At 38.7% G+C, this 12,992-nt stretch overlaps 1 protein-coding gene across 1 annotated transcript; it reads right to left on the minus strand.

Moving 5' to 3' along the window:
• Positions 1 to 581: 581 nt before the first annotated feature.
• On the minus strand, positions 582 to 11,119 carry tmc2b (transmembrane channel-like 2b). Its single transcript, XM_017417158.2, has 20 exons — positions 10,921 to 11,119; positions 10,761 to 10,802; positions 8,754 to 9,165; positions 7,658 to 7,816; positions 7,184 to 7,274; positions 6,997 to 7,078; positions 6,807 to 6,913; positions 6,611 to 6,709; positions 5,702 to 5,844; positions 5,475 to 5,622; positions 5,020 to 5,214; positions 4,751 to 4,930; positions 3,776 to 3,934; positions 3,524 to 3,652; positions 2,958 to 3,025; positions 2,476 to 2,715; positions 1,851 to 1,976; positions 1,271 to 1,349; positions 1,043 to 1,169; positions 582 to 927 (listed from the first exon to the last, which is right to left on the minus strand). Exons 1-20 carry the CDS (start codon positions 10,964 to 10,966, stop codon positions 734 to 736), a joined length of 2,826 nt encoding a protein of 941 aa, XP_017272647.1. The 5' UTR covers positions 10,967 to 11,119; the 3' UTR covers positions 582 to 733.
• Between the last annotated feature and the right edge of the window lie 1,873 nt (positions 11,120 to 12,992).

A 12,992-nucleotide genomic window follows, 5' to 3' on the forward strand; every position in this document is an offset into this window, starting at 1 on the left:
TAAAATGATCGCCTCCAAATTTACAAAACTGAAGTTACTGTTACAATAAAGCTTACGACCACTTTATTGTAAAACGGTCACATTTTCTTCACTGTGTTAGTAGGTGGACTAAACTATATTTGCATTTATGAGGCAAAATCTTTCTGTTGTATCATCGTGGAGTTTTTCAGACTTGTTTCTGAAGACTGTCTCAATTTATGATTAACGCTTTACAGATTTGTGTGAATGTGCCACGCACCCATTTTGCCCCAGCCTGCCTCTCCAGATTTTAATAGTGATGATATAAATGACCAGTTCGGGGTCAGTCCAGCTGACACCAGCTGTGACCCCTGACCCTCCAGTGTTCATCTGGCACAGACTGTGTTTACTGGACGGGATTAGCATCTAAGGGTTTCACAAAAACATATATGTACACTCCGTGATCCACCTGTTTACTGTCACCGTTTACAGTTTTAACAAAAGTTTTTATTTCTATTGTAGCAAAGTTACTTTGAAATATTACTTAGATTTTTTTTTGCCAGTTAGAAAACAAAATTATAACATCTAAATCTGTGAACTTCTTTTATTAAATTAATTTTATTTATTTACAGTTGTGAACATCTACAAAATTATTCCTTTCACCATAAAAAAACCCTCTTGAAACATCCCTTCTCATTCTGTGATAGTCCTGCAGTGATCGTGCTAGGAGTGGCAGCTGCTTGTGTTGAGCTGATCAGATGGTTTTGCTTTTTTTTTATCTTCTTGGAGATGCACCCTGACCTCTGCCTCTGCCAGGCCCAGCTTGAGGCCCCCCTCTTGGCCCCGGGGCGCGGGTCACAGGCCTTCTGGGGTTTGGGGCAGCCAGGGACACCTCCTTTTGCACGTTAACACCTTTCCCCGCTGTGCCTGGCTTCATTTTGGTCGACTTGCTGCTCTTTTCTACAACCTCTGTAAACACAAGAGGAAAGATAATACATTAAATTAAAAGGATAATTGGATGTTGCTGAGTGTAAGAGTGGCATAAAACAATATATATATATAAAATATACTGTGGTGAGTGTACCGGGAGGTGGTTCCTCCTCAGCAGGAGGTGGTATGAGAGATTTGTTTGGCAGCAGATCCTCCAAGTCTTTCATCACTTGATTAGTGCTGTCTTTGTTGTTTCTGCGGTTTTTCTCATCATCTCGAGCCTGAAACATCAACCAATTACCCAGAAAATAATCTTGATCATTAAACAGAGCAAAAGACGTTTTTAGAAAAATGATAGAAGTAAAATGGAGCTCATACTGACCAATTGCATCTTCTTTTTAAGGTCAGTGTTTGCTTGTTGGTATCCCTTTGACACTGTGTTCAGATAGTAAATGGCTAACCTGTGGAGCAGAAAGGTGGCTGTGGTTATTATATTGACGTAATAATTAGACACAGGAACGTATTGTGGAAATTGAAGCTGCATTATAGGTTTAAGTCCATGTAAATATATGGCATCTGCTTGACTAAAAAAGAAATGAAAAATATTTTATTTCCAGTAGAGTAAATCTTTGATTTTAAACAATGAAAGGAGGCAACGATGCTCATCTGTTTTATGTTGATGAGTTATGATTGTAAAGAACAAAACCATTCAGTCAGGCTGTGGTCACACACTAAAAGACAAGGAGATCAAGTGATTTTATTGCCCAGAATTGGTCCAGTTTTTGGGATCAGTTTGCATTTTACTGTGCTAAAGGATTGAGATGGGTGCCCCTGTGTGATAGCATCAGACTGCAGATCGTAAGAGATGTTTCATAGCTTCGATTTGAGTGTAAAACCTGAATGTGCAAAAAAAAACTAAATATAAACCTCGGTGTTTCATTAAACATTTAATTCATACTCACATCATGAGGAGGATGGCAGGCATGATGAGTCCAGGGTTGCTCGCATATGAAAAAATGGTCCCCATGAAAGCTGGTAGATCCTGATCTATTGTCTCTATAACCACATCGTACATCTTTTCCTGACCGCTGTGAGGAAATGACAGACCAAACTAATCAGGTTTATGGAAAGAGTAAAAATGACGACTGAAAGGAAGTAATAATCATTTAGGTTTGGTTTGGAAGACCTTGATTTGACTTAATGAGACATTTTCTTTTTTTATATACTGTATTGTTTTATTATTGCTGGTTACAAATTATGTTTTATTTTTTTATTCTTAGGCTGTGTTGGATAAAATATACATGATTTGCAAAGACTGCCAAATACTAAGCTGCTGAATGAAGAGTGAGACTTTTTGCCAGGAAATATCAAATTCTTAAACAGAAGTTTGTTAAAATCAGCAAAACCAACTAGTGGTTCATGTATTGAGCTACTGAGCTGTAATTAAAACTTTGGCTACATTTTATAATACTCTGACCTGGACACATACTCAACATAACCAATAAACTATTATCACAACCATTTGTATTTACATTGCAGAATATTCATTTCATTTGTAACTTTTTATCGTGTGTCATGTTTAATGACCTGAATGGTCCACAGTCAAAGGATGGGGACAGGGTCATCATGCTGTAGACAACAGGAAGCATGCTAAGGAACAGGATAAGCAGCAGCAGGCCCATGTAGAAGTTGTTGGACCGCGAGGCCTTGAAAACTCTCTCATGGGGGACGTTACAGGCCATCACTGCCCAGCACTGATAGTACATGGAGGACAGGAGACGCAGCACATTCATACCCACCAGACCCGGAGCGTAAAAGGCTCCCATCCTGAGGACGACAGCAGGAGTGACATCACTTCAAAAGTATTTTATAGTTAAATACTTAATGTAGTTTACTGCAGTTTTGTAACGAGCTACGGTATCAACAGCAAGCAGATCTGGGGAAGCGGGTACTACTAAGTTCTTAAAGGTCCAAAACAAGCTATACTTTATCTTATTAGTTGACTGCTCTCTGCATCTGAGTGCAGACAAAAAATAAAAAAGAGAGCATGCACATGTGTAGCAATTCACCAGATCATCCCTTGGTTGAAGATGAGGCCCAGCACATTTCCACTGATGTCAAACTCTCCATAGGAAGGCTGGAATAAAGACGACAGCATGAATAAATTGTTGCGCTGAATTAAAAAACAGCAGGTCAATACATTTTGTATTTGCTGCTCCCTATTGTCTCTCTCTCCCTCGCTGTAATTAAGTTCTCATTTCAATCTCCTGTTTCCCTCTGTGTTTGGGATCACCTGTCTCGCCAGATGTCAATGTCCTGTATCAGGTTCACTTGGGTCTCTTACAAACTGTGCTGTATTTACAGTGTTCAACAGTGGAATAACTTGGTGTTCATATAATGCTAAAAATGCTTATTACACTGGTCCACCCTTTAAAAGGCAGAGCCAGCTGACATACAGGGACATGTAGCAAAATATATCATAGTTCATTATATATCATAGAACTTTGAGTGCAGAATAAGTCTGTTGTGTTTTGTTTGACAGGTAAAATAAAAACTCTCCTCTGTAATTTAGCCCAATAAAGAATAAAAACAGCAATGCCTAAAGCCACATTCATACTCAAGTATAAGTACTCACAAAACCAGCCTCCAGGTCCCAGCACCAGCAGTAATTGAGGAAGCGAACGATGACAGCTCGGGCAAAGTCACCGATTAGAATAGTCAAATACGTCACTTGGACATCTGACACAATTAGCTTCACAAATTCCTGCAGAAGGACGAAAAGCAAGGAAGCCACACAGGCGGATCAGACAGATGACTGAAGGTGAAAAGGTACGATTCTCTGTGTGCTCAAGTCATCATTGACCAACGGCATAGTGTCAGTACTGACTCTCCCGACTGCAGACTCCCAGCAGGGTCCTCTGATCACATCAGCTGGGTTCACATTTGGAGGAGGCACGTCTGTCGTGTTGTAGAAGGAGGTGTAGTTGGCATAGTACTCACTCAAAGCCCATTCTGTGGCATTCTTGATAGATTTTTCCGTCTCCAGCTAGAAATACAAATCGTTTTCAGTGCAAAGCAACAAAGTCTTGATTGATCCAGTTTAAGTTGTTTTGTGGGTTATAACAACTAACAATGAGAAGTGCTGAAATAGTGCTAACACACTAACTTTCTTCTCTTGCTGCCTTTTGTTTTTTATGGGAATTGTGCACAACTCTTTGCTTAATGTCATAAATGTACATCTTGGTTTTATATGAAATGTTTATCCAAACTGCTGCTGGCTTAGCCGATAACTAGGTCTCCCTAAAGGAACCTCGGTTTCAGGAATGTGATGGGTTTATGGTTGGTGCAAATGTTGCTGTAACAAGTAAAATCAGACGAATGGAGCATTTAAAAGCAGAAGGAAGTTTTAACCAGTGCTATAATGTAAAAGAAGCCTTGATAAACTCAAGACTGCCAGTAGGGTTTTTATCGTGTCCAAGAGTCCCCTTCTTCAAGTAAAGAAAATAAGCAATATATGTCCAACAACAAAGTAAACAGATTTTGTCACGATCCATATAAATGAGGTTATGAACCTAAATGCAGGACTAGGAGGCGAAATGAAAAAATCTTTAAAACAAAAAACCAAAAGTGCTGCAGAAGCAAAATGAACAGGACAAGATAAGATTAGATCTGATTTGTTCTAACTTCAGGTTTTGTTTTTTGTTTTTTTACCTAAACTTTTACTGAAGGCAATCAGAGGTTAACTGATTGGTAATAATTAGGATCAATCCAAGAGGTTGGAAATAAAAATTGCAATCGAGAGAGTAAATCTTTCATCTCATATAAGTTGATGCTGCCAAAGACGTTTCAACAAAGCACATACTTTTGCAGTGACCTCATCAAAGAGGGCAAACAGAAAGGTGTAAAGATTTCCGAGGAAGAGGGCGAAGATTCTTCCCAGCTGCCACTTCAGGGCGATCCGGGGATGATAATCCTCCAACTCTGCGATGGTCTCAAACAGAGGAGGACACACGAGTCCCAGCAGAGACATGACGAACTCCACCTGACATGACGGACAAGGCAAGTCAATCACTTATCTCACGTCTCTCTCTCTCATTTTCTACCTTTAAACCTTCCGTGTCGTAAACTTGCCTCGTTGTTTTGTAACCAGGTGAGTTTTTTTGGGTCCATCTTGGCGAAGTCCTGAGACCGTTTCACCACAAAGTAGATGAGATACCCACTGCCTCCGAGGCAGCAGAGGATCAGAACGTTGGCAGAAATCCTGAGGAAACGTCTGAGATGGATGTTCTCATCTTTCTGGTTTTCTTGTTCGTCCACAATAGATTCCTACCGTGCAGATATATAAAAAAAAGATGTCAAATAAAAATTAATCACCTACAGCATCAAGCTGCACCAATGTTTTCACATTTCACTACAAAACGGTAAAGAAAAAAGAATAAAACCCCAACATAACAATGTTTTCCTTTCATAAACCTGGTTTATCTTTAGTTTAACTCATAAAAAAAAGCTCTAAATAGTTTTCATACTTTAAAGATCATTCTCATCTCCTGTAAAACTGATGTACACACAAAAACACACCTGCTAACCTTGAAGCTGGTGGTGATGGAGGCGTATTTGTTGTCTGCAGTCTCAGGGTTTCCTATCAGGTAGTCCCAGCTGGTGAACATCTTCCAGCTGAAGTTGAACTCCCCCTCATCTCCCCCGTCTCCCCCCTCATTCGCGTTACGAGCCATCCTGAAGAGACGAACGACCAATAAACAGAAGAAACGCACGCTCCTGCATTTAAAAAAGCCATTTTGAAATCCCTGCGTACGTTCTAATGACCACCAACAGGCTGTATCCAAATATCCCGACACTGGTGAGCAGGTATGACAGGGGGAGTCTGAACTTCAGCACCCCGATTGTTCGATCACTGTTGTAGAAGCCGTAGAACAAAACCGAATACTTGCAGTAGCCCTGTTGACAAAAAAATTATTTTAAAACTGATGTGGTTTTCTTGTACTAGAATTAAAAAGTTCTTTTAAAAAAACATAGCAATAAAGGTCTAGAATTCCTTGAAGGAATGCACATCGCCCGCCATCTGTCAAGCCAGAGGTTTAGATGATCTTATGATGAGAAATTTGGAGCTTTTTAGTTCAAACCTTATAAAATAATATTAGGCGTAATCTTTGTTAACATTGTGAGATGTCACGCTCAGACGGTAGGCTAAGAATGACTCACAGCTACTACCACACCAAATTTTAGCCCAATATCTGTAACATTGACTGAATTATAGCCATTTTGGTGTGTTTTAAGTTGAGTTGGCTGTGGCAGCTTTCTTGAACTGGATTGGCTCCAAAGGTTAATCATTTGTAGACGTACATCCAGGGAATATTTCCTAAAAGACTAATTAAAATCAATCCAGTGGTTCTTCATATAATTTGCTGATAGACAGAGTGGACTTCAAAACTGAATGCCATAATTTTAAACACAGGTCTTGTGTAATAAGTGCTCGGGGTATAAGTTAGGGATCAGTCTCAGCTACCACCACACCAAATCTACTTCAATATAATTTACTGATTTAAATATTTGTAATGAACACAAACGTGTCACATAATGTGCTCAGAACATCACCATGGAAAGCAAGACGTCGATCTCTGTTGGCTCAGATATCAACTTGTGCAGCAGGAAAAACCTCAGAAATTTGACAAATATTTCTTTGCGCTGAAGCTAAGATCCTCACACCAAAGTCAGAGAGCACAGAGTAGTCCATGGCTGTGTCCTGTTCATCTCTGGGGACAGTTTTCCTGGGAATGGAGCCATAAGGAAGACCCATGAGAACCTAAAGATGAAGGAGAAGAATGCAGGTTAGAAAGTAAAGCCCTGATTTATAGGTTAGATTACACCTGTTAGCATGGACAGTAAGAAAAACTCTGCACCTCTGGCAGCACCACGAGGCCAAACATGAACCCAAAGAGGATCAGATTCAGACCATACATCCACCTCAGGAAAAGGAAATAGGACGCCACGGATGATCCAAAGTGACCTGTTAGACAAACGGAGAACTTGACTTTGAAACTGTAAAGATTATTGTTGACTCATTGCTTTGTTTTTCTCAATGAAACCAACTTTCTACTTCCTTGATCTTCCTCTCCCAGGGTATACAGGCTGTTTTGAAGTTCTCAAAGTCCCGATTAAACTTGATGAGTTTCTGTGCGGAGAAAGTTTTCAACAGTTTAACAGCGTCCGCCACAATATAACTCAGTTAAGATCAGACTGAATTGGCACCACAAAAGTAGCACAACGTGAACATTACCTTGGTCATCATGACTTTGAATGCATACAGCCTCCGGCCTTTTCCTTTTCCAAGAGCTCCTTCAAACTTCTCCACAAACTGCTGGGCCTCCCTGTTTCCCAGAAAACCAAAGCATTCAGCAAAGAGTCCAGAAATCAGCTGAGAAACATGTAATGAGTGCATAAAATCAGCAGAGGAAGGAGGTCAAACAGGTTTATGAGGATTTGTTAATGTTGGGAGCGTCATTGGGAAGAGATTTTAAAGGTAACACAAGTACTTTTCCTACAACTACTTTTCTTTAACTAATGAAAACAGGATTTTCTACACTGATCGTTTTATTTACTTAATGTTTACCCAAAGTAGTTTTCGCTATTCATTTATTGAGCACCTAAGTGATGTTACAGATGCTGAGGAAAAAAAAAAAACAGTAATAGATGCAAAATAAACAAAATTAAGTTTCAACCAGCGGCGCACGGTCAAGCTTTTTCTCTTTACTTGAGCACCAGGAGCCTCTTCTTCATGCGCCAGGGTTTGCTTCTAATGGTGGAGATCAGTTTCTTCTTCTCCTCCACCTGCTCCATCAGAGCCGCAATCTCTCCCTCCGACAACGAGTCTTCATCATCATCATCGTTTTCAGAAGAGGATGATGAAGAGCTGAAATAAAAGGAGAAATAGACGTCATGATTTTGACATGGCTCAAATAATAATTAAAAAAAAAACAGACAGCAGCACATCAGGAAACTGAATGTCTCAGCATGACCAATTTTTAAGTCAGAATAGTACCTCTCGAAATTTAGAAATGTCCATGCACAAATATATTCTGATATATATATATATATATATATTCTGGCTTTTTAACCCAGTCATTGCTTAAAAGGTAAACAGGTTATAGGTCATAAAATTATAGGTTAGATTATATATAATAGGTGATAGATAGATAGATAGATAGATAGATAGATAGATAGATAGATAGATAGATAGATAGATAGATAGATAGATAGATAGATAGATAGATAGATAGATAGATAGATAGATAGATAGATAGATAGATAGATAGATAGATAGATAGATATCTCAACTGGCATTTCTAAATTCCCTAAATTTTGTTGTGTTTTCAAAATAAATCATGGATTTAATTTACACTGCACGGGAGTTGAAATGTGTTTCCTATCTTGCTCATGTACGTAGCTTCACCAGTAAACCCCATCCAACCTTCAAACACAAACATTTTTATGGTTAGTTCTGTTGTTTCGTCAGGCAGCAGTAAATAATGGATGAGGAAACCAGGTTACATCATCTATCCCAGCTCACAGTTATGCCTGGTCTTCAACCTTTTTTTTTTTCTTTTTCATTTTTATGATATGTGTAACTCAAAACCCTCGTCAATTAAATCTCTGAGTTGTTCTGAATGTTTCGTTGTTTTATAGTTCAGCTGAAATGCTGTATATCTGTGCTATATATTCAGGAATTTATGTGAGTGATGTGTGATACCACAAGTTGAATATTTCTCAAATGTTAGTTTCTTTTAACCTCCTCAGTACTTGTTACATGAATTATCTTCTTGTGTGCATGCAGTCAGAGAATACTTCACCTGGTCAGCTTTGCATTCTTCTTCTTCTTCTTGTCCTTATTATCACCATCTTTCCCGCTGGCCTTTCCTTTCTTATCATTATTCTGCTCCTCTTTCTCCTTTTTAGACGCAGCTTTCCCTCTTTTTTTCTTGCTGACTCTTTCGTCTTCTTCATCCTCCTCCTCACTTTCCTCCTTTCGGGAAGTCTTCGCACCTTTCTTCCCGGACACTTTAGATGCTTTGCTTGCTACACTTTTTTTATCTCCTTCATCATCTTCGTCGCTGTCCTGGGGTTTGGTCCTCCTCCTTTGTCCTCGTCGTTTTGATGGTTTTTCATCCTCCTCCTCCTCCTCCTCATCATCATCATCGCTGACTCGTTTGGCTTTGCGTTTCACTTTAGCTTTTCTATTTCTGCTTCTTCTCCTCGCCTCATCTGCGAAAAACCCACATCTTATTAGCTACAAATATGCAGCTGCAACATTACAGTTTGTATTGCTCATTTGTGAGTTAAAATGTAAACTTTTAAAGCTGCAAAAATGTTCAGAAATACAACCAAATTGCAAAAAAGTTGGGACATTGTATAAAATATAAATAGGAACAGAATGCAATGGTTTGCAAGCCTGGTAACCCATATTTTATTCACAGTGGAACATAAGAAGCATATCAAATGGTTAAACTAAAGAAATTGTACTATTATTGGAGGGAGTCCCTTTGGATTGTATGGTTGCAACACATCTCAGAAAAGTGAGAGCTGAGGCAACAAAAGACTGAAAAAGTACGTAATGCGAAAAAAAAAAACAGTTGGAGGAGCATTATTCAATTAATTAGATTCACTGGCAACAGGTCAATAATAGGACATTTTATAAAGACTGAATCTCTTAGAAGTAAAGATGGGCAGAGGTTCACCAGTCTGCATCTAAAATGACTGGAACATTTTCAGAATAATGTTCTTCAACAAAAAATTGGGAAGACTTTGAATGTCCTTTCATCTGCAGTTCATAAGATCATCAAAATATTTCAGTAATCTGAAGAAATCTCTGCACAAAGAACGAGGCTGAAAGTCAACGTTGGATGTCTGTGATCTTTGGACCCTTATTAAAAACATGTCTGGTTCTGCTCTGGACATCACTGCATGGGCTCAGGAATACTTCTACAAATCATTGTCTGTAAACACAGTTTGCTGTTCCATCTACAAATGCAGGTTAAAGCTCAAAGAAGAAGCCAGATGCGAACACCATCCAGGAATGCTGCCATCTTCTCTGAGCCAACGCTTGATTAAAATGGACTGAGACAAACTGCTCTGTGTCCTTCATATGAAAGAAGAGAGGGACCATCCAGCCTGTTATCAGTGCACAATTCAAAAGGCTGCCTCTCTGATGGTATGGGGGTGCATTAATGCCTCTGGCATGGGCAGCTTATACATCTGGGAAAAAAAACCCATCAATGCAGGAAAGTATGTGCAGGTTTTAGAACAACATCTGCTCCCATTCAGATTATGTCTTTTTCAGGGAAGCCCTTCCATATTTTAGTAGAACAATGATTAGAAGTCCGGTTGTTGAACTGACCTGACTGTAGTCCGGACCTCTCATCAGGAGAAAACATTTAGCACATAATGAAACAAATAATATACCAAAGAAGACTGACAACTAGAATCCTCCATCAGACAAGAATGGGACAATATTCACCTTCAAAAACTCCAGCAGCTGCTCTCCTCAGTTCTTGGACATTTACAGACTGGTACAATTTCCTAATTTCAGCATTTAATATTTTTACAATAGTCTATTGTGAATAAAATATGGGTTTAAGAAATTTTCAAATCATTACATTCTCTTTTTATTTACATTTTACTCAGGTCTCAACCTTTTCTGAATGGGGGTTTTTATTATAAAAGCTGACATTAAATGAAAGAGTCAAAAATATCAAATAAAAGAGGCAGATGTAGGGAAAAATAGCAGTACTGTTTATCATATTGTCACATATTTAAAGTATTTTGGGCAGGTTGAGTAGATATAAACATCATGTGCTCACCTTCACTGTCACTGTCAAATTCTGCATCCACGTCTATCCCAACTGGAAACGAATGATGACCAACACTCAGTGCATTAAACAGGCTGGTACTTTATGCCAGTTATTTGAGATACATTTTAAAAGAAAAACTGCATATGACAGCAAAAAGTAAATCGCTCACCATTTTCAACTTCAATTATAGAGCTGCTTTTCTTCTTTGGAGGCATTTTCCTCAGCCCCTTTAAGTTTGTAGTTTCTCCTTTTCCTTCTTCGCGTGCTTACTTCATCCCCATCTGTGAGTCACCCAGTGTATGCGGCCGATTCATCGGGAGGATACGGTGTCAACGAGCCTGTTTACGCACACATACGGGAACAGGTGCGCTGCTGTAGGATCTGTTCAGACACTCGGCTCTGCCTACTCCTTCAGATGACATCATGACAAGGAAACTGAATCTGTCAGACAATGGACCTGTCAATCAAAATGGTAATTGATACTACAAACGAGAGCGAGCGTGCGTTCACTTATCAAACTAAAGGCCTGGCATGCCTTGAAGAAATGCTTATCGCCAGCCACTTTCATATTCTAGCTTAAGATCATCCTATGCTGATTTGTAGCCTAGATATAATGTTATGCACAATCTCAAGCATTGGAAATGTCATTCTCAGAGTTTTGTGAATGACTCTCAGCTACCACCACATTAAATTTTAGCTCAATATCTGTAAAACTGACTGAGTTATAGTTATTTTTGTGTTGGCTAAATTATCTCCAAAAGGTAATTGGTTGTAGTTGTCCATTTGATGATAACTTTATACAAGTTTGAATTAAATTTGTCCACTGGTTCAGTCAGATACACATACAGATGCATGCAAATGCATTATTTCCCTCCTTTTGTCTCTCTGTGGCAGGCAATAATAATCCTCAGTTTCATTCAAATTGGGAAAAATGCTCAAAATTTCTATTATTTAGATCATTTTCTCATAGTGGTATTGTTGCACACATCACCGCTGTGCCACAAAGGGCTGATGCTTTACGTCATTTACCTAAAGCCCAGTAAGAAGACACCAGAGTGAATGTAGAAAAGAAAAAAAAAGGGGGCCAGGAGTCATTAAAGTTGGATGAAAGCTGACGTTATCCTCACTGAGAGGTGAAACAAGTCTCTGTATTTAAACGCCGGACAGAGTGTTTACGTGGAGGAGGTGCAAACTGATCAGACAGTTGTAGCTTTACTCCGCTGTACTCTGAGACTTCCTTAACATGGCTGACAATGCTTTATCTGTTGTTCTAACCTGCCTTTAAACCTCACTTACAAATATTTTCCCCACTGAAATACATTAAGATCTCAGATATTCTGTCAAATATTGTCCTTTATGAAATCTGCTTCAGTAAACTTGTGTTATTTTTCCCTTCTTATGCTACTTATAGCTTTTAGGTAGCCTTTTGCTACTTTTTGCTAACATTTTGCTATATTTATCATTTTGATATTTTCAGCTTTCAGCTAATGTTCTGCTTTTTTTTTTACTTTATTAGCTTAGTTTCGGCTTGTTCAGGAATTTCAGCAGTCACTCAGAACTCAGCATTCACGCTGCATTTTGTAGAAAATGCTATTTCTATATTTGCATGGCAGCATTGTTCTCAGAAAAATCACAAGAAAATCCTTCCTGCTGAGTTGTGTTTTTGGCCCATTTCGGTATTCCAACTAATATTTTATTGTAAAGCTTAAACTTGTTTTTTACTTTCTTTCAAACTGTAAATACTAAACTTACGTGCTGGTTTTAATTCTTTGTCTAATTGTGGGTTGAAAGAGGCACAATCCTAATTAGTGTGAAGGTTTCTGTAGTTAAATTGTGATGAAAAATAAGATTTAAGGTTGACTTTCCTTAACTTGTTTTGGAACATTAGTTGTTAATGAAATACAGACAACACAGTTTTCAAAATGAATAATTATAGATTTCAATGTTGAGAAGGTCCCTTACAAGCTGCTAGCTCAGGACAACTTCGTCTCTCTGCCTCTACAGCAGGTAAGATATTGATTACTGATAACATCTCCACGGAGCACCACTTCAAAAAAGTCTGAACGATCCCTTTAAGCTTCATCAGTTCATATACTGTCCAACAATGGTGTGCTGCTCTTTAGCAGCAGTAACTCAAGCCAAACACTAAAAACAAACACAGCCAAAACCTAAAGTTAGATCTTAGTTCTGGCCTTTCAAGGCACTCAAAATAATAATAATATAGTTACAAAAGAACTAAAT

The sequence above is a fragment of the Kryptolebias marmoratus genome, linkage group LG1 (assembly GCF_001649575.2).
Source record: "Kryptolebias marmoratus isolate JLee-2015 linkage group LG1, ASM164957v2, whole genome shotgun sequence".
Taxonomy (NCBI): Eukaryota; Metazoa; Chordata; class Actinopteri; order Cyprinodontiformes; family Rivulidae; genus Kryptolebias; species Kryptolebias marmoratus.

What these genes read in the sequence shown, in the direction of transcription:
- tmc2b (XM_017417158.2), bottom strand. Translation starts at nt 10,966, where the DNA reads ATGCCTCCAAAGAAGAAAAGCAGCTCTATAATTGAAGTTGAAAATG. An exon ending in GAAGATCAAGGAAGTAGAAA is followed by an intron (nt 6,914 to 6,996) that starts GTTGGTTTCATT and finishes TTTGTCTAACAG; the next exon opens with GTCACTTTGGATCATCCGTG. An exon ending in CCTGGTTACAAAACAACGAG is followed by an intron (nt 4,931 to 5,019) that starts GCAAGTTTACGA and finishes CCGTCATGTCAG; the next exon opens with GTGGAGTTCGTCATGTCTCT.